At 39.2% G+C, this 21,977-nt stretch overlaps 1 protein-coding gene across 1 annotated transcript in view; it reads left to right on the forward strand.

Moving 5' to 3' along the window:
• ANKFN1 (ankyrin repeat and fibronectin type III domain containing 1) overlaps window positions 1-19,068 on the forward strand; it is a 64,123-nt gene extending 45,055 nt beyond the window's left edge. Inside the window, exons 11-17 of the mRNA XM_019474229.1 lie at window positions 2,809-3,024; window positions 5,210-5,376; window positions 6,798-6,948; window positions 8,778-8,946; window positions 12,453-12,619; window positions 15,893-16,112; window positions 18,272-19,068. Of these exons, the coding sequence (XP_019329774.1) occupies window positions 2,809-3,024; window positions 5,210-5,376; window positions 6,798-6,948; window positions 8,778-8,946; window positions 12,453-12,619; window positions 15,893-16,112; window positions 18,272-19,068 (1,887 nt within the window). The remainder of the gene's footprint in view (window positions 1-2,808; window positions 3,025-5,209; window positions 5,377-6,797; window positions 6,949-8,777; window positions 8,947-12,452; window positions 12,620-15,892; window positions 16,113-18,271) is intronic.
• Window positions 19,069-21,977: the final 2,909 nt, after the last annotated feature.

Raw genomic sequence — 21,977 nt, forward strand, 5'->3', positions numbered from 1 at the left:
AGAGGAAATGGCCTCAAGTTGCACCAGGGGAGGTTTAGATTAGATGTCATTAGGACATGAGGAAAAATGTCTTTACTGAAAGAGTGGTTAAACATTGGAACAGGCTGCCCGGGGAAGTGGTTGAGTCCCCATCCCTGGACGTATTTAAAAGACGTGTAGGTGAGGCGCTTAGGGACATAGTTTAGTGGGCCTGGGGGTGTTGGGTTGACGGTTGGACTCGATGATCTTAGAGGTCTCTTCCAACCTTAATGATTCTATGATTCTGTAATGAAGATCTTCATATTGCTTGGCTCATGTATTAGCCACACAGCCATCCCTCTTGTTATTGCCAGTCAATGCAATAAGCTAGGTTTTATAGCAGCTATGAGAGCCAGATACTTTGTGACCATTATTAAGAATATCCATGTGGGGTTTGTTTTACATCTTTTGGCAAAGCACGCTGTACAAGAGAGTAGCCTTCCTGGGCAACCACCTGTCTTGACTGATTTCCCCAAAGTATCCCGAAATATATGGAATGCCAGTCTGCTGTACCTTTATTGGAGGACCACCTGTGTTAAGCAGCAGCTGCTTGTCAGTCCTTTGAGCTGTCGCTAGAGAAAGTTTTAACTATATCTGCTGAATGTTCCCTCTGGTGTGGTTAGCTCAGCTTAGGTAGCACATATTCCTTCGGTTAGCTCAGTTTCATTCCCTCTGTGCAGATTGCCTTTAACAGAGCATTGCTAGTATGCACGGACTGCACTTCAAGATAACCAAGATTCCTAGTACATTGTGTTATTATTTGCTACCAGAGATGTTAAGAGCAGAGCTTGAAGCACAGAGATATAGCAAATGTGTCCATGTGGTATATTGCTCTGTTGAATTTCTGGCAAATTTATTGTCCTTAACGTTTGTTCTGTTAGCTTGGTCCCCTGATGAACACAGGGATTGTCACCGATCTGCCAACCTCTAACGGTGTGTGGCCTAATGGGATCCACCAATGGATGGATCTCAATAAAGTTTATATGGTTGAATACATTTTATTGAGGCAGTTAATAGACTGACTCCGCAGGAATTTAGGACAGAATGGAAAAGATCAGTGACAACACAGCTGCTAAGGGACTAGATCAGTAGATTCAGAGACAACAGGGACTGTAATTTTGCCTGTTGTTACCACTAGACAACTAAAGCAAACAAAACGCAAGTGATTTGGTGCCAAGCTAAGCAGACACAAAACTTTTTTAGTATATGAATTAGTCACATATTTATATTAGTAGGCACCCCCATTCTCTGTGCTGGAATGCCATTCAGCACATACAGTCAGTGACAGTAAAGAACTGTTTGTTTTCACATGTTGCAGTGATTATTATGACAACTAGATGGCTAACATCTACCTGCAATGATTTGTTCCACCTGTGGACACATGGGTTAATACAAAATGTGTACTCAAAACACCCCATGTTAATCAGTTATGGAGGCTAACCTCAAAAGGCAGAACAGTTAGAAAAAGAAGAGAGGACGTGCTATATAGACATCAACAGTATGCCCTGGAGAGGGACGCATAAAGCTAAAATAGCTAAGTTATGCCACATAAAGGGCAGTCACTGTGCTGACTACCTAGAGTTTATAAACAATTTAATAATACAGTTTATAAGTAAATATTGCCTGCTAACTACAGATAAATAAATTCAGGATAATCTATCCATTTACAATGTCATTAAGTTAATGTACAGCACTTCCCTAAACATAAAATGTGCTACATTGCGAATTGAAGTTTTCATTTTAAACTACCCCCATCCCTATCCAGCTTACTGTAGATCTCTTGAAAAGTCGCAAAGTAATGAGCATATTTTAAATGTTAGGCATTTTTCTTCAAGACATCTGGGAATCTCTTCAGTGGCTGGTCACTGGATTGAATGTGTTTGCACCTATAAGCAGATGCCTTACTGTGTGAGGAAAGGGATTTTGACCAAAATATGTATTTTATGTGGAGTCTTTTAAAATTACTTTTCTTTAATCCTCACATATTATCCTGGAGAGCTTTGCCCTTGTAGTTTGTTAGTTTCTGTCGGTTTTGTCTAGCACATTCTTGGTATCTGAAGTAAAAGGAAAAGGGTCCACGTCTCTTCAAATTCCTCTGTGTTCCTTCACAAACACACCCCACAGTTTAGCTCCAGAATTATTTACATTCAACACAGATATGAGGGCCTCTTGCTGAATAATTTTAAAACAGAGAACAGAAAATGGAGATTATAGTTAACAACACTAACAGAAAACATTTGAAGTGTCCAATATGAATGATTTGGGGATAGAGGAAGAATTTTGTATCATCTCTGACATTTGGTTATGAGGAGGTTAAGATAAGCACCTAGCTCTTCAGTAAGTTCAAATCGGAAGGGTTGATACCAAAGGAATCACCCGTAGACCAACACTGAATGCTTTTGAAAATTGCATCCTTTATCTTTACATGACTGGGCAAAAATAGGAAGTTCTGTTCAAGTAAGTGAATTACTTTGCAGTGTTTCCTTTTACAAGGGCATTGGGTCGTAATAGTCTTGCTGATGTTCTCCATTAAATGTTGGACTAAACACTGCTGGACCAAACACATCGAAGGATCCACAATTCAATCCACAAACACAACCTAGGGAAAAACTTTTCCTTTTGCCACTGAATGATATGACCATAGGGCAAGGGTTTGAGAAACAGTGTGTGTCTAGTTTTTATTGAAGTCAATAGGACTGATGTCAGTGAGCACAAAGTCCAGTTTCAAAAAATACCATTCTCCTGATATGCAATATATAACTCTCATTTTATAATTTGCTTGTTTTCTAGAATTTGCTGGGAACTCACAACTTAGGCAGAGTTTTTTATGAGCCAATCAAGGATCGACATGGCAATATGCTGATAGTTACTATAAGAGAAGTGGAGAGTCTTTATTCATTTTTTAATGGCAAATGGATGCAGGTATCCAAACTACAAAGCCAGAGGAAATCCCTTTCAACTCCAGAGGAGCCAACAGCATTAGACATCTTGCTTATAACAATCCAGGTAGTGCTTTGCTTCTCTTACTGTATGTTATTTGCTTTTGTAAAGCCTGTGCCAGAGCCCTGACTTTTGGAAGAGTCTTGTAGAATTTTAGGCCTTAATCCAGTGCCCAATAAAATTAATGGCAAGGCTCCCATTGAAAGAAAAGACTTCTATTACTTCCAGTGGGTCTGGGATCAGATCCTTAATATTTAAAATATCCATGAGATTCTAAAGAAATTACTTCAAAGTCCTAGCACAGAATAGTACAGTTTCTATCAGTTTCGGGAAACCATGCTATAGAGTTCTGTTGCAAGGGATATAAAAACCTTTAAAATTCTCTGGGATGTTCTTAAGCACCTATACAGACACTTACAATTTCTACACTCCATAAGATTTTTCCATCCAACCTTGAACACTAAATCTAGGTTTAAAACTTTACTGTTCTACTTAATAAACTTGTTCTGTGGGGTTCAGAGTTCCTTGGAGCCTGGTATAGTTGCTAAAGAATTCTTTGCTGACCACAACCCTCCTTTAATTTCTGCATAACATGCCCCTTGACTTCACAATTAGAAAAATACCAAGGTAAGGATTGATCTTAGAAGTTGCTTTGCCTAGTCAGTTCAGTTAACGTCATTGAGAGCCATGGGTTTTCAGCCCTTCAAGATTCAGGGGTATCTGTAAACTCATGTTAAACGTAGATAGTTCACATAAAGATAAATACACGTTTTCTGTAGGTAACAGCAACCTATTTCTCTCAAAATGTCAGTAGCCAATCTCTCTAAAACTCAGTTGCATAGTTACCCAAAATACTACAAGACAAATCATTGTCTTAGGCCCTTCTTTAGTAACCTCAACTAGACGATGACTGCTGTGGTTAATTTTTGAATTAGAGGCACTTTCTTGGGCAGAGACTCTGCTTTTCGTACCGGAAACTGACAGGCAATCAAAATATACATTACCACGTTTTAGAAACGTTAAAAAATTTCCAAAAGACAATAAAACTTACCTGATCTATGTTAGATTTAATGTATTAAAATGTGTTAAAGGTGTAGAAAAATGTCAATCTGGGCAAAAGTTTTATATTAGGAAACCCAAAATACAGGCCTGATCAGATTTCCACAGAGATCCTAGTGGAAAAAATGTTCCCCTAATGGTTTACACATTCCTATCTAATGCCCACCCTTTCTTGTATTACTTGTTTAATCATCGAATGGGTATTTTGTTCATGAAGTGCTCGTGAAAATGAGGGTCTAATTGCATTGGTCAGAGCCAAGCATAGCACTGGCAGATAATCTGATGGTTCCAAGAGTAAAGGCATAAGGCCAGGTGTCTTAATCCTCACCCATTGCAGAAGCACACATTTCTCAGGATGGCAGCAGACGTCATTTTTAGGGTAGTTTTGGGGGACTGCTATACATAGCCTTAAAAATGTCTCCTGGCTTCAGCAAATATGCCATCATTATTAATTCCTTCTAAGCTCTATCTGTTGATAAAGATATTTGTTCAGAAAACACAGCCATTAATTAAACTTTGCAAACCACCAACCCCCATGCTCATAGAGATCTTCCTGTTGACAGCAGGTGATACAGAGCAGGTTTTTGAGAGATGTAGGCTGTGACTCTCCATGCGTTTCTCTGGTGACAGTACTGGCTTATGCAGCCCCTCTCTTCCACCTTACCCAGGTGATAGCTTTTTCCCAATGCTGCTCTGCTCCATCTGTGTAGCTACGTACGAAACATGAACCAAGGAACTGCTTTGGCTGAAAAATGACTGCTCCTTTTCCTGAGTTGTTTTTCAGCTGAATCAGTTCCCTGACCCAGCTCACTGCTGAAATGATCAGACAGGAGTGCGGAGCTGGGTGTTATTTAAGCTAGTTTAAATACTACAGTTGTAGAAGATTGAAACCTCAGTTTTTTAGAGCCAATTCCTGCATGATGTGGAGAGCTTAGAGAACCTGTAAACTGTAAACCTGTTTACTGTAAACCAGAACCTGGCTTTAAGTAAAAAGTTGTCCAAGTGCATCCAAACTACCAGAGCTTATTTATATGCTTAAGCATGTGCTTAAACACTTTGCGAATTGGGAACACTGTTGAAATAAAAAGACGGCTGTAAAAACATTTGTTGCTTTTTGATCCCAAACTCTTCTGCTTATGTGGAAAAAAAAAAAAAAAGAGATTTTTATGTAGGGCTGTTTCTCTTAAAACAGGACATACTTTCCTATCACAAACGAAGTCAGCAACGCCTCCCTCCTGGCTTGTATCTGGGTTACCTTAAACTCTGCAGTTCTGTGGATCAAATCAAAGTGCTTGTGTTGCAGAAGTTGCCTAACGTCCTGTGTCATGTTAAAATCCGAGACAACAGCAATGTCTCCAAGTAAGTGAATACATACATATTTACACACACATATGTAGAGAGAGAACATTTGTTTTAAGTTTGAAACAACTGATCAAAATTTAAATGCTAAGGCAATTTTGCCATTGCAAAATTGCAGCTGCCAGCAAAGTTTGGCTCAGGTGTGTACCATCATAAAGATCAGTGCTGAACTAAACAGGTGCACCTGTGTGTTTGCAGCAATCTGAAGGCCTATCCAGAAGGCCTATACATATGAGCCCATTGATTTCTAAGGATAGTATTCGCTCAGATTCTGCCCAGTGGTAATGATCTTCCATATATCTGTTAGGAAGATCATAGCCTGCAGCCCTGATTCAGCCTCCAGTGACTTCAATGTTGCCCTTCCTATTGATTTTCATTGACCATGGGGTGTTGGTGATTTTTCTGTGTATTCTCTTATGTAATACCTGGTTTCTTGCTCTAATCCACAGCAAACATACAGCAATTGAAAACACATATTCAGACAAATGCTATCAGCCATTGAACCGCTGTGCTCTGGGAAAGCCATTTTCCCCTTTGTCCATTGCTTCCCTTGCCTATTGGGCAAGTGCACTTATTTGTACTGCCTAGTCCTTGCCTAGTGGGAAACACATTTTATTGGCTTTTTTCTGGAGCTTTTTAATCCCGTATCATTTCAGCAACCAGCTGATAATTTTGCATGAGGAAAGAGGAACTGGATATCTATATGGATAACGGATATCCAGAATGTAGTAGTTAATACTAACAAAAATTTTGGAAGGAATATGAAGCCTAGTGCTTCAGGGTTTATAACAATCTCTGACTCTTGAAGTTTCAGATCAGATCTTTAGGAGCAAATTGTACCACATCTATTACTCCTCTTGTAGTGGGGTTTCCTGTACTTTTTTTTCTTGAATGTTTGTTGCTGGCTGCTTTTCAAGACTGAATACTGGGCAGGGTGAATCAAGGATTTGATCCAGAAAGATGATTCCCATGTTTATCAGGTCTAGAATGGACATGTGTTGAGCAAACTGGGAAGTTCTTTGGCTCCAGTGAGTACAAGAGAGTCTGTCACAGAAATTAAACTTCTTGCTAATTGTCACTGTTGTCATTTCCAATGCATGCTTTTTTAAAATATTGTGGTAGATAGGGGATGAAGTATGTGAAAAAGAAAACCTGGAGTGAGAAGCCTTAGTGAAATATTTCAAAGGCAGTTGACTTTCACAGGTCTGCAAGGAATGTTCAGCCTGATGTGCATGTGCTAGAAAAATTAAACTTTTCAAAGTTAGATTTTTAGCCACAAACAATCAGGATAGCACAAGTTTAGAATGTTTTGCTGTATGAGGATTAATCTATCAACAGATCCCAAATGCACATACACTGAATTCCTGCTTGTGCACTGAACTTTTGTTATATTTCTAATTTTAACTTGACTCAACATACAGAGATGAGTGGGAATGGATCCAAACACTTTCTGGCTCAGAATCTGTGGAAAGTATGGATCATACTTCAGACTGCCCTACTCAATTGTTCTTGTATGAGCTCCAGATGGCAGTGAAAGCTCTCCTTAAACAGATCAATCTACCTCTGCATCAGGTATTTTCCTTTGTGGTATTTATCACCTTTTTAAAAACTGATTCTTAAGAATACAACTAAAAGCTACAAACTGTGTAACTTGCAAGTAGGGATTAAATGTTATGGCTGCAAGAAAAGAAAAGCAGAGAAGTTTTGTATTCATTTTATTGCGAAAGAAAAAAAAAGCAGAGAATTTTTTTTCCCAATTTTTTTGGGGGGGGGGTCTTCAATAAAACAGTTATTTATTGTTATTTTCCTGGATATTTGAACATAGAAGGATTAAGAGACAATTTTTCAATTAGCTCCTATTTTTGCATCTGTTAGCATATTTGTGCAACTTCAGGCAGGTGCAAATAAGCACTTCTGCACAAAACTAGTAGTTGCGAGCACCTTTACCCAGCTGGCAAAGAAAAATAGGTATTTTTTCCAGGTAAGCAGGGCAATTGACTGTTCTCTTGGAGGTAATAGTGAGGGTGTATGAAAGGCCTGCTGAAGACACAGAGTTTTGCTATTCTTTTACACACAGATAAACGTAGCACTTCTAAAACACATAGTTCCAGATCTCCAGATTGCTGCGGGTGAGGAGAGGTATCTGGCTTCTGGCTTTACATTTGGGTACAAGAAACGCATATGTGAATAAATAAAGAAGTCAGGGAGGATAATCTATGATGTGAAAGATCCATGAAAAAATAAGCTAAGGAGTTTGTTTCTTATTTACATGAATTCCATTTTATTTTGGTCTACAAGGGTAAAGAGGGCTTAAAGTAGAAGTAAATCATCATTATATTCACTTCAAGGTCTGCTTGTGCAGCTAGAAAGATGTGGCCTTAAAATAAATTAATCTGGTTCTACATTTCTTGATTTTAAAAAGTTTAGGTTTTGCTTTCAAAAAGGAATCCATCAGTGCTGCACCTTCTAGTCTGGGAAGAGCCAAGTAAGACTCGAAGTAAATCCAAAATTAAGACAGATGGTGTGCTGCCTTGTGGTCACTCTAATTCAATAGGGCTCTGTACAGGTCTCTATGCTAGTGTATTTTCTTGGAGGTTATAGCTTTTGTGCATCTTTTTTTTTTTTTTTTTGAGCTAGGGACTAAAATATTTAAATCAGTGTTAAATATGTTCCTTAGGCTGCAGTTCAGCCAAGGATTTAAGCTCACCTATTGTGCATGAGACACATAAACATGACCTTGCAGTTAAACACAGTTGTAAATGTTTTGATGACTCAGGACCAAACTTCTACGTTAATGAATTGAATTTTTAATTCAACAGATTTATTTATGTATTTTTATTATTTTTGTGGTAAACAGAATCATGGACAGTGACACTGGTGCATACCCAGGGTAAAATGCAGTGCTGCACACAGCAGCTCTACAGCAGCCTCAGGCCAACTCCTGTGTGTGCCATTTTCTCTTGCTCCAGCACTTGTTAAACCTTTTCAGTGCTGTGTTGAGGGAGAGCTGCATATTTCTCTTAACCAACCCTAAATTGAATCTTAAAGGTTTTTAATTGAATCCATTTTCATGTTTTCACATAATTATGCAATCATAATCTTGAAAAGCACATGGCATGTGATCATTTTCTGCCTAATAAGAAACATAAATGTTGTTTTCAGGGGGGTTGTGCCTGTGTGTGTTGTTTTAATGTGGAACATTGCAGCTTTAAATCTTTATTTTATGTAGTGACATGAACCCACATTTAGGGCCCCCCCCCAAATATTTATGTTTTATAAAAATTCCGAGCTTGATGTTGTGCAAATTTTCTTTAATGTTTTATATCATTTGGGGTGTTGTTTATATAAGTGCCATGTTGTAATTCTCTCCTATTTCTTCCCCCGCGCGTGTCCCTCTACAGGCTAAGCACTTCCGTCTGTATACACAGGAGGTGTTGGAACTGGGTCACAATGTCTCCTTTCTTCTCCTGCTCCCCGCCTCAGACGACGTCTGCACTGCCCCAGGACAGAATAATCCTTACACCCCACACTCAGGATTTCTTAACCTCCCTCTTCAGATGTTTGAACTCGGTATAGTAGCTTGCTTCACCTAGAAATATTAACCCAGTCTCCTTATAATAAAATCACAAAGTTGTATCTGTTTTCCCCCTTGTCCCAGTGGAGAGTCAATAAATCACATGATGGCTTTGGCAACAACACTACCTATAACTGTGTACAAGTTATAGAGGGAGCACAGCGGTTAAAGCATATACTGTAGCAATCATTATTGAAATGCAAAGCATAGTGCAAAGCCCACAGTTATCCAGTATGTGTCTATAAGCTTATTTGGAAGATGATGTTCTTTAAAAAACAGAAACAAAAAACTACACACAACATAGCAAGGTTGGAGTGTGAAAGGAGATGCAAAAAAACCATCCCTCTTACACACAACATAGCAAGGTTGGAGCGTGAAAGGAGATGCAAAAAAACCATCCCTCTAAATTGTCACAAGAATAATCACCAGTTTTGTAGAAGAAAATTTTTGCAGTTCCTGACTGCAGGTAGTCCTACTCAAGGTCTGACTCCCTCACAACTTTGTGAAAGATCTGAGTGGAGTTTCCCATGTGAGGGTCATCTTTTTCTTTCTCGTTCCTGGAAAAATGCAGGAGACTCAGTCCTATTGCTGTGGCGCAGGAAAAGCCTGTTATTGTGAAAAATGCCAAAGCACTGGACTTGATTCATTTCTTTAGGGAGCACATCCTGTGCTGTAGCAGATTCAGCCTGCTTGTTCCACTGCACCGCTGACTGGGTAAGAATTCCCCAAAACAGAGTTTTCCAGCTGTCTCACAGAAGGCATAAGATGCTTTAGCTTCAAGGTCCTCTATTTCTCATTTTTTCTTCTTTGGTCCACAGAGAAAAGAAAGGTTCCACATAAAAGGAGCTCATAAAGACTTAATAGTTATTTTTAGAAATAATAAGTATGGGGACTGTGGAGCCTTACACATTAGTCTCCTCTGTTTCCTTCTGGCCTGTAAAACTGGGTATCCTTCTGCCTTGGAGAAGAGAGAAAGATATGAGCCAAAACTGATGGAGTCACTATACAAGGAGCCACTACAGAATAGGTCTCTAGCGGCAACTGTCCTCAGTGTTCTCTCTCTCAGGTGTTTATGTGACACCATTACCATCCTATTTCCTATATATCATTGCTAAGTGCTGTTAGAGTCACTAATGTAGGAGAACGATGATTCGATGTTAATGGAGGGTCTTACCAAGACTATGTTTCCGCAGCCACAGTAGATCCGTGACCTACCACCATCCAGCAACACAAGTTTCATTTGGATAAGGCAGGAATATACGATTGTGTTTATGCCACATCAGCCAGAGCACATAAAGTGGTGCCTGTGACAACTCTGGGTTTTTATGCTGGTTGTGGGAGGACAGATGACAGCTGAGCTGCCATAAAATTATGAGTGGTACAGACAGACAATACATGAGCTGGTGTAGTCTGCCAAGGAAAAGTTACCCCTTCAAAAGAAAACTACAGTAATTGAACTAGAAGAGTTAGTTCAGTGCTTTGGGTCATATGGCCATGGCTGTAGTGCCCTAAAGCCAGACTTACTATCTTCTTGACACGCAACCCTGAAGTCTACAGTTAGGCTCTGTGTATTGAGCGTATCATTTCTCCGTATGAGAGGTGACTGCTGCATTCACTGTACAAATTAATGCATGACGCATATTCATCTCTGGTGAAATTAATCTCCGCACTAGAGGTTTTGCAGACCATTTAACTCTCATTATGTGGTACACAGGCCCGGGGCAGGAGTCATTCTCACCTCTGGGCCATAGTTTGCATCGGGCTGACAAAGCAATAGACACTGAATGGGATGATGTGGTGCAGATAAACATGCAACAGAGTAATCTCTCAAATGGCATTCTGGGTGCAGACCTCTCTGTTTAGCAAGGTTGCTGCAGTGGGAAAGCAGTTAATGGAGAGAACAGTGTGGAAAGCTGAATTTTACTTTTGAGTATTTTTTTTAAGTAAGCAATCATCTGGCCAAAGGCAGATGACATTTCTATGTGACTTATTATATATGTATCCCTGATGTTCTATAAAGTGACTGTGATTCACATCTCAAATATTAGAAGCTTCCATTCCCCATTAGCTGGTGGCTACCAACTATATAATTGCATAACCACAAAAGACTATGTTGAAGTAACATTTGTTAAAGTAACATTAGAGGGTCTGACTTAAAACCACAAAGGCTAGAAACTTCAGCACTGAAGCTGAAACCGCGGCTGTAATTCACTCAAGAGTCCACCACATATGGCATATATACTGTAAGACCACACACTATTCAGACTAGATCCCTGCAATATCTAGGCATCATTGGGAAACCAGAAGGTAGAATTCTTTCTTTCACTCTCTTTTTTGTGGGATTTTTATGTTCAGATTAGGCCTTTATTGTTATGCTAATGATGTTTCTGTGATTGGATTTCTTAGTTTGAGAATTCTTCTCAATTATTCTTATCATGTTGTTTGCAAGGGATAAGTAGATATGTGATGCTGTTTTTATTTCTTTTTTAATATTTATGATAAGAAGAATATATGCAGTTTACACTTGAAACACCCTGAAAAATATCATGCCACAATCCAGAAAAGTAGCAGTAGTAAGCCAACTGGCATTGCCTTCACTGCTATAACAAGATCACGCTGTGTGCTTGCATTTATTGAAGCACCAATGAATGGGGAAGTTTTTCTGAAAACTTGTTCTCCCTCAGCAAGTTTCGGTATGTCTGTACTGCAGTTCACAGAGATAACTGGTAAGTTTTGCCTGAGCAATTGCAGGTTCTGGAATAATGTAGCTTTAAGAGGCCAGGTAAATTAACATTTGTGAAGCTCCATGGCACTGTAGCTGTTCTGTCTCTGTAATCTAGTTACCTCTCTAGAGGTAGCTTGGATAGCTCTGTGCTACTCCGAGGTCAAATTACACAAAGCAAGAGGTCATGTCTGAACTTTCTGTGTTACCCTTCTGCATGAGAGTTCAGAGGATGATGTGTGAGAACACCTAGAAGAGTTTTGTTTCACCCAAACTGTGATATCACTGAAATGCTTTTACTGCTGAGTCATTTACGTTTAAGTTACTGATTTAAGCTAGCCTAGCCCAAAAGAAAGTTATCCTTTGAAAGGATACTTTCTTTCTGAAACACTCAATTAAAAAAAATAGATGAGTTCCATTTTCCAGTCTTGTCACTACTTTCTTGATAAAAGAAATGATGAGCTACAAATGCCTCAGAAACAGCCTTTTTGATTAAAGCTATCAAGGGCAAGATAGCCTCTGGAGTTGCATACTAAGGACCTGATTATCCCTTCACTTAGATACAAATTAGAAATTACTCTCTTGAAATCAGTGAAGTTACAGAGTAAATCCAGTGTAAATGAGAGGAGAATTAGAGACTATTATTTATTTCTAGCTTAAAGTAACCCATCCAGAGAGTTAGTAATTATATTTAGTAAAATTTGTGTTCTTAAAGCTAAGGATTTCATATTTTATATCCAGAATATAACAGTGTTTCCTTTGCACTTGGTCTTTTCACAGTTCATTTTTGCTGTTACAAGGAAAAATTTATAAGCCTGTATTGCCGCCTTTCTGCTGTCATAGAGCTGGACTCTCTGAAAACCCAGCAATCCCTAAGGGAAGCAATTTCAGACAGTGAAGTCGCTGCAGCCAAACAAAGACACCAGCAAGTTATAGACTACATACAGGTAATAGTCTGTTTCTGACTATTCCAAGGAGATTTTAGGGTGGCTTTCTTAAAAATTGCATAGGGCTGTAATTTGAAATCTAAATGGAGAATTATTCACAGACATCATAAAAAGAGCAGTTGTATCAAAAGTGCAATTCTGGTTTTATGAAATTCAAACCCAGAACATGATTTCCTTAGTTGTTGCTTTTATACAAGGATTTTTATGGGTAAAATCAAATGACAGTTATACTAGACTGTTATAAAGAAATGTGTCAGTCTGCTTGTAAAACTCACCCCCATCTAATGTGAGGTAAGCTAGTACCATGCTTGGGCATTCATTTGGGTAATAGTTTTTCTCTGTCTTTGTGAATTGAGGACGTTTTTCACCATGATAAATTGCCAATTAAAAAAATTAAAATGAAAATTCAGACTAGGTTGTGGAGCCAGTCTTCATCAACAATATCACGGTGAAGAAAGCAGCTCTGCGTTTAAGATGGCAAGCTAGCCCCAAAAGCGTCTGTAAGTCTGTCCAGCACCATGCAGTGACACTGCTTCAGCCCCCCAGTGCAGAAGGATCACAAATGTTATCATACTTGTCTATCTTGCTTACTCTCTGTCTCTCACGCTGATTCTCCTGTACTGTTCCCAGATCAGGACTTTACCTACTCAACTCAGGGATCTTCGAACTACACCCGACTGTGCAGCATAGCAAGGCCTGTCCTTTTGCAAACCATTTTGGCAATTGGTTAATTATAGCTAAAACTCATGACCTTTGCAGAGTGCATCTATGGACATGGTTGATCTGTCTTTCTACAAGTGAGGTGCAGATAAGTTTACAGCTCTATATTCTTAATATTCAAGCAACCTTCTGTTGGAATAGGGGCCAAGACAACCACTATCCCATTGATAATATGTTTGGCCCTCCATAATTATGAACAGAAGATGATAATATTTCTGTTCCTCTTTGCTCTGAATTCAGATCCCCTTTGCCTTGTCCACTTTGGAGCTTTTGGCAACCTGCAGGGGGGCAGAGAGGAATGTTCCATTGTACTTTCACCACTCAGTCATCTCCTTCCTTCTCATCTTCCCATTCCCACACTCAGAAGATTTAGCTTTTTCCCAGCGTGCAGCAGAATTTGGAAAATTTTTATCCTTCACATCAAAAATAAGTATATTAACACGAATGCACTGTATAAACAGTTCTGTGTTCCTCTTCTCCAAAGTGTTTGAGTCACATATATACGCTGGGAAAATATGGGAGAACATTTTAAACTTCAGTGTTTTGTGCTGAATTATTGTGACAGTGTATTAGCCTTGTCAGGTTTCCTCTCAAATGAAAACCAGCTGTATTCCACCTATTGGCAAAAATATCTCAGCCCACCACATACCGCAATCTTCAGTGGTGACCACAAAACCGCAAGAGCATTTGTGTGATCCTAGATCTAAGACAGTGTTGAAGTCACTACACAAACCAAACATTGTAAAGAGCAAGGGAGTCTATATAAATGCAGTTCTGAAAAGGAGTCAGAGGGCAACTGAAAAGTAAAAATTTAAAAAAAAAAAAAAGGCTGATAAGGTACTTGGAGTCTTTACCAGAATGTTATACAGCAAGAAAAGAAATCTACAGACACTGAAACTAAAACTGAAGTTAAGCTGTAATTTATATAGCGTAATGCTTCAAACATTCCTAAATTGTAAAAGAACCACAGTTCATTAAAATGACTGGTCCATTATCCCAGGAGACACTGCAGAATGGCATCAGGGACAAAATTGACAGGATTTGCATTTTATTAAACTGCATGCAACATGATTTTTGTTTGGGGCTGAGGGAGGATCACAGAAAGGAAATAGAAAATCTCCAAAATCGAATAGGTGAGACATTTGCTAACTGGTATTCTCTTCATGGAGCTACACTGAAGTCTTGAAATGATGTAGGATTATGAATTAATCTCTGAACCATTTGCTATTCTTATCAGTGTATATTCTTAGTTCAAATTAACTCAGTGGCAAGGCTTGCACTGACATCATTGGAGTCAGGATTTCACCTTTACATAAAAATGGCCATACTAGGTCAAAACAGAGATCCATCTATCCAGCTATCCTGTCTCCAACATGGCTCATCAAGAACTACCCTAGCTAATCTGGCATCTACAGTATCCTTTGGCTATAAATTCCACACTCTGAATGTGCGTTTTGTGAAGAAGTATCTCCAGCTAAGAGGATGTGCTGGAGAACTACCCAGAATACATCAGTCTGCAGTCTCCTTTGCATTGATCCCTCTGTTACTTCCCTATTAGATAATACTGCACAAAATACCACTCACTTTTGCCTATCCATTTACTGACCCAGGGCTGTATGCCCTTTACATTCTTGCAGAATGTAGCCTGTGTAACTGCAAAGCAGTTTCCCTTAAACACTGCAATATTAATATGAAGTCTCGCTTCTTTAAATGCAGAATCTTCTGCAGGAAAAGAAGCACAAGGGAAGTTCTAGAAAGGATACTGCAGCAGAAGGATATTACACTCACAGCTACTGTCATTCACTGGTTGCAGCAACATTTACTCAATCATCAAAGATGTTAAAAGTGTTCCATTATCAAAAGACTCTCAAGACCCACATTAAACAGCATCCTTCCTCTCTGCATAGATACTTAAAGCTATATCCTGCTATTGATCTAGGCACTTGTCTCTTATTGCCATCAACAGGCATGTGTTAGAACTGTCATAGTGTGGATTTATACTATTAAAATGCATGCAGACCAAAATTATAAGGGAGAAAACCTGCAGTTTGGCTCATAGCTTTGCTTCAACCCTCCATGTATGTATATTCTTCTTCTGTTAAAAACTAGGTTTGATCTGAGCACTCTGCTTTTGAACATAATCCTGGGTTTGCAAGGATGCTCAGGAAGTCTTGCTTTCATTCCAGTACAGAATGAAACCAACTTTCAAGTGTGCTACAAAACTGATCAAACTTTATACTCCATCAAAAGACAATTTTTATTTTCTTCCATGTCAGAGTTTAGGCCTCGATTCACCCCTCCTAACTACAGGTTCTTAATTGAGATAAATAATTTGAGAGTCTGGTGGCCCTAAGCAGCCCTCTGCAGTGGTGGAGGAGAACAAGCACCTAACCAAAGGCACTTCAGACCACCTAAATCTGAAGTGTCCTGTCAGGGGATCCTCCTTCTCTTTGTTGGCAGTGACTACACACCTACTTGGGCACCTGACGAAAGTACACACTTAGGTAAAATTAATACACAGACTTAACTTTTTAACCATTTTTTTCTCTACAGCAAATTGATGAGATCTGGAAGGAAATGAGATGGATCACAGAAGCACTGCAGTATGCAAGATACAAGCAGCCAGCAGCTGGCCTACCCATAAAGAAGCTTGTGGATCTTTCAGAAGAACACTCTCAAAAGAAAATCAGTTCAACCTCTTCACATCTAGATTGTCTTCCTTCACCTCCCCCTTCACCTGAGGCTAGAATCCAGAGGAGAAAAGCTGTGAGTGGTAAGAGAATTTTTCTTTGTTCATCAAGCAAAATCTTTGAGCTCCCTTTTAATTATATAGTTCTTGTATGTCATTTTATAAAAGGAGTAAATTTTTTTCCATACCTGCCAAGGTATTTTAAAAATCATTTTACCAATCATTTGCCACTCAATATCCTGAGATCCTTCTACAATATTTATAATCATTTTTTGTTTTCAACTACTTAGAATAATTGCTCATCATCAGCCAACTTTGTCACCTCACTATTCCAGATCATTTAATGAACAGGTTGGAAGGGACAAGTGCTATCACTAACTTCTACATGATGTCCAGAATTAGTAAAATCCATTCATAGTGAAAGCTGACTACTTCATTTGTTGTCTGCACCAACAATCTCCTATTAATATATGGAGGGAGCTTTCTCTTTATCTCAATTACAGCTTCATTTCTTCAGAACCTGTGGTAAAGAACCTTGTCAAAAGCTCTTCAGAAATCTAAGGATGCCTGTGTATTAATTGTGCACATGTTCAGAGTTTTATTAGATTGGTGAGATGTGAGTTACTAAGCAAAAGCTATTGACCCTTGCTCACCACTCACGTATCTATCTATTCTTCACCATAGTTTCTAATAATTTGTCCGAAATCTAAGTCAGACTTTTCCATAGTCTCCATTTGTTACCTTCTGTTTCTCTGATATTGCAGGCATTTTCTTTCCATGCTTTGACTGTTCCTCTGCTTTGGAGCAATTCTTTCTTATGCTCCTCTTGCTTTGTTTTGACAGAGCAAATTTTAGTGCCAGTAGTCCAGTTTGATTTAACAGTCGTTTTCACATACCTTGGTGTTCTCAGTGTTTTAGACAAGCACTTTAAAACACAGAATTACACAAATAAGTACCCACCTCATTGAACATTATTACTTCTCGGAACAGCTGGAAAATTAAACTGATGAAAGAAATGGACCACAGCAAATAAAGATGAAGCAAATTAAACAGTAACACCTGATTTGCTAACAGAATAAGGACTTTGGAGAAAAATGTAAACCGTCATTCTGCTGAGCTGTCTTTAAGCAATGAGTAAATGAAACAGTAGAAACAAAAGCAACAGATGCTGCGTTAAACAACTGCCATGACCATTTTGGTAATAATAATTTGTTTTTTCAAATTGACAGTTTTATAAAGTTAAGAAAAATGAATAAATCTACTCTGATTAGATTAGGTCAAAAGAAAAGAAACCCAAAGACAATGGTGCTTTGATTCGCTCCATTACACAGTGGTGTTCTTTCTCAGCATCTCTCCCTGAGCTAATTTTTTCCCAGTATTACAGACCATGAATGCAGAATAATCCTTAGCTCTGGCACCGTGTAACCTAGAGCATTATCTTGTCCTGCATGGGCTTGATTCATTATTGCTGTGCTATATGGTAATTTACACTAGGTCAAAGTGAATAGTCAGCACTGTATAAAATCTACATTTTTTTTTTCCTTGGATCTAATATAAACTATCCAGGGCAGCGGAGCATAATCCATTCTATCACATATGCCACTATTTATTGTTATTGATCCTTCTGTAGCCAAAAGACAGCAGTGATTTCAGTGCCAGTGTGAGTTTTCGCCAATAAATTCACGTTTGAATTAAGTGTGTCTGCGTTGGATTTGAACATACATAATGCACCTGATCAGCAAAAGGGTAGTTTTTGTTCATCTGTATCCATGTCTTGCCTCAAGCCTCTTACGCACACATACAGTTGCACCCTACTCACAGTTACAGAGGTACAAATCTGGAGTAACTCAACTGACATCTTTAATAAAAACAGAACCTGGATTAGAGTTTCTCTCTCTCCAAAATCTCCATCTCTATGAAATTTGGTGAAAACAAGATAAAAGAAAACAGATCCTTTCAGAACTTAATCCCAATTCAAATTAAAATTCTTCCCTGCACTTAATTTAATATGTTAATCCTTTATGGTTTTCCTAATTCTACCACCACCTCTCTAACACATCTGTAAATCCTCCCTGACTACTGTCTTTGCTGTCACCTAGGCCCATGGACAATTCCACAGAGGAAACACACATACATTTTCAGAATTGTAGATTTGATTCTAAATCAAGAAAAAAAATACATAAATGACAGTTACGCAATTTCTGTCCTGTGCTTCTCTTAATGTTAATCAGTTCTCTTTGCAGATTCCCAGCCCTGCTCAGATGAAGAATGCTGCTCTGAAGTATTCCTTCCAACTGACAGTGACTATGACTCCAGTGATGCATTAAGCCCCAGAGAATTAGACCTGATTTACTCCTCCTCACATGACATATCCCAGCAGGCAGGCAGTGGCCTGGGTGGCAGTGCACCTGATGTTCTCCAAGTCCACGACATGAAGCCTTGCCTAACATTGAAAGAAGGCCTGACAGAGTGTAGTGCCTTTGATACTAATGCTGAATGTTGCACAGAGTATATGAGCAATCTAACAATGTCAGGGCCTACATCGAAAAGCATAGACAAGTCCTCTAGCTCCAAGCAGCCATTGAGCTTTTTAGGAAAAAAAAAGCTAGGGAAACATCAACATTACAACTACTTCAGCCGGCATCATCGTTGGCTGCGTGTGCACAGCGAGACACAGTCTGGCTCTCTGTCTGAAGGCGTGTATACTCAGCATCTCATGAGATCTTCGGATTTGTCTCAGGAACCTACCTCCGGTGAGCAGTTAAAGATTGCCATCGATGGGTCTCGGAGCACTTTCTTACCTCATGCATCCAGCCTTCCAGAAGATGGGAAAGGCAAGTATGAGGAATCAAGGCAGAATGTCCATAGGATACATGTGGAGCCTTACAAAACAACATTTCTGGGTGAAGAGGGCAAGTCCTGGGCAATGAGCGCACAGTCTGTAGAACATAGGGATGTGCACAATGCTATGCAACAGAGAATGGGTCCAGATGACCAGTCAGGTTCTGCTGTCTCAGAAGTCTTCAGCAGCACACTTTAACCCCAGGCTTCTGCATTGCTTCCCATTGCTCCACAATGCGATAGTGAGCATTATGCATATAGGGCCACGCTTTCAAAACCGCTTGTAAAAATCCAGTTCCTGAAATGGCAACTCGTGCCACTCAAAAGAATCCTAATCTTTTGACGCCATCGCCAGATTTCTGGTCTTACAGGGGTATCTGTCATGATGCAAGCATTATTATTGGCATCTGCAGTTTTGCAGGTAGAGTCGTAACAGTCACCACATAACAGAACAATCTGTGGCTGCAAATCTAGGAATCGGGTTTTGCGGTTTTCTTGATTTCCATGTATCTCTGAGCATGCAAAATTTTAAGCATGAGTGGTTCTGCCTGCAAGTTAGCAGAAACTGTAACATCCTTGGTGTCATCATGTTAGGACTGTGTCCTAAACTTCTATTAACCTGTTTTCCACCATTTCCTATGAATTTTTCTACTTCTCAGCCTTCTTGAATGGATTTAGGTTGCATATAACTAAAGTGCTAACTGGTCTAGTAACACAGTTAACCCAGAGTTTTTAGCCTCTTACAGAGAAATGAAAATTCTTTCAATATCTAGAAAATGTAGTCAACACCTTCTCTGAATGCTGTCAGAGCCTGACATAATAATCACAATGGGGTTTTTTTCAGGAGCTTAGATTTCAAATTATATAAGTAGCAAGTTATTTTAAGAGCTTAGGAGGTGAACCTTTGAGGTCAAGAGCAGGCAGAATGAGGCCAAGTTCTGAAGGAATAATATGCAGTGTCTAAGTGAGATTGAAGCGAAGCTTGGTCTTTTCTTCTGCCCACCACACAAAAGCGCATTTCTTTATGTTGGCGGCACTCTCATACGCTCATTAGAAAGAAATGCCCCTGCTTTTGTCCCTGAATATTCACTGTAAACTTCAGGGGTATTTGATCACCATGTCTGAAATTGGGATAGTCTGGCAATTCAGATTAGGGAAATTTGGGGTGCAGTTTGAATCTAAGGTTTTTTGTTTGGGCCACCAATAAATATTAATATCATAAGGAGGGTGGGAGGTGGTGTTTTAGCATGCCGTATTTGTCTAAAGGCAGATCACAGTGAGTCATGATTTTGTCCTTTGCAACCAGAATAAGACTTATAGTACTACAGAAGATGATCTCAAAAATGAAATCTATATTAATGAGAACCATAACATTTGAGTCACTAAGAAATGAACTAATGTGAAGAGAAACCCCAGCTGTTGCACAAGCTTTAATTTTTCTTAAACAGTTCTTGAAGTTTAATTTTATGGGCCACATTCCTGCTGGTTAAATTCCCTCACTCCATGTTTGTGCAGCCTTCTACCTTTCAATTTTTCAGCCTCCAGGTGGATACATTCTAAGGCCTCCAATAAAGAGATTTGAGTTAAATAGTTCAGTTTACAAGTCCTTGAGGTAAAAGTAAGGATTTGGGCCCATGATCTGTGGTCCTTATTAAAATAGCACTTCCATAACCCCAGTGCTATTAAAATCCCTGTGAACTCAATCCATAAATTCAAAAATAAATGTTATTCACTATTTCATGCTTGGTCAGTATGTGGAAGCCAAGAAGAGCCTTTGCAGTGATATAAGGGCAGAAACTTTCTATAAGGGATTTACATTTGTAACTTCTCTTTTGAGGAGAGGGAAGTTAACTTTTTGCACCAAAAATATTCAGTCACTACCTGATCCAAAGCTCAGCGAGGGTGGAAAGACTTCCATTCACTTCCACAGGCTTTGAATGAGACCCATTCTGAAAATTCCTGTGGGTGAGAAGATGCGGGGGGGGCAGCAGTGTCAGTGCCAATTTGCAGCTAGAAGGACATACATTGTATGTTTTATGCCACATGGAACTGCATGGGGAAAACCTGACTCACACACCATAGAACCAAACAGTGATGTTTTACTGTCACTGAAGGCAGTAACAGCTTGTTACATTAGATTATGTTCATTAGCAGAAGGCTTTTCACCAGGGAGAGCCAGAACAATGTAATGCTCATATTCAGAAGTCAAAATAATGTACACTGTTTTCTAGTATACAGCACCTCGCCCAGGCTCCCCTAATCTGTTTAGCCTCTAAGTAAAACTGCCATAAAACTGTCTATTAAAGAATACAAATAACAATATGCTGAGGCCATATGTTTTTGCAGGAAGTGAGATAAAACAAGATGTTCCTAAATGAAACCCACCTTGCTTTGCTTTGGCTCTTCAGGAACAGTGAGGGCAAGAAGTAGCAAAGTCTACAGCAGAACGGGTACTCACTGCTGGTTAGATAAGGATGTAAAAATCTCTGTTATCTACTCCTGCTGCTGGACTTTTCCAGAAGTAGTCATGTATCTAATAAAGAGCTGGATTCTTTACTGGTAGAAAGGGCTTGACTTCATCCTAATCTTCTGTGCTAAGATGGAATTTGACTCTGGGAGTGCAAATGCCAGCCACAATCTCCCCCATCTTGATTTTAACCTTGTTATATGGAAGTAGTGTTTACGTGATGGCCAATGGGGCATACTTCCTTGATCCTGTTACCTCTAGATTGAGGTTCTTCCACATGCTTTAATAGTCAAAATAGTAACTGACAGTTCTGACTTTAAATACTTCTGGTTATAAAGCACTGAATTATCTCTTGGTAGAAATATGTGTTCTTTGTTCAAAATTGCTATCCCTACCTACTCAGTGGGTGACTGAGAAAAGCAGCTCCTTAAAAGAATAGTAATGAACACCCAGAGATAAATAAATAGTAGAAAGCGGTGCCTTTCAAGTACTGTCATAATACTAATCATAATACTTCTGTGGTTCTCTTAGGAAGATCACTCACACATTTCACAAGCAACTATAGCAATTCAGAAGAATCCTGCAAAACACAGCTCTGTTATCCCCACTCCATGAAGGCATGAGTGACTCTTCTGAGTAGA

The sequence above is a fragment of the Aptenodytes forsteri genome, unplaced genomic scaffold, assembly GCF_000699145.1.
Source record: "Aptenodytes forsteri isolate BGI_AS27 unplaced genomic scaffold, ASM69914v1 Scaffold153, whole genome shotgun sequence".
NCBI classification, from domain to species: Eukaryota; Metazoa; Chordata; class Aves; order Sphenisciformes; family Spheniscidae; genus Aptenodytes; species Aptenodytes forsteri.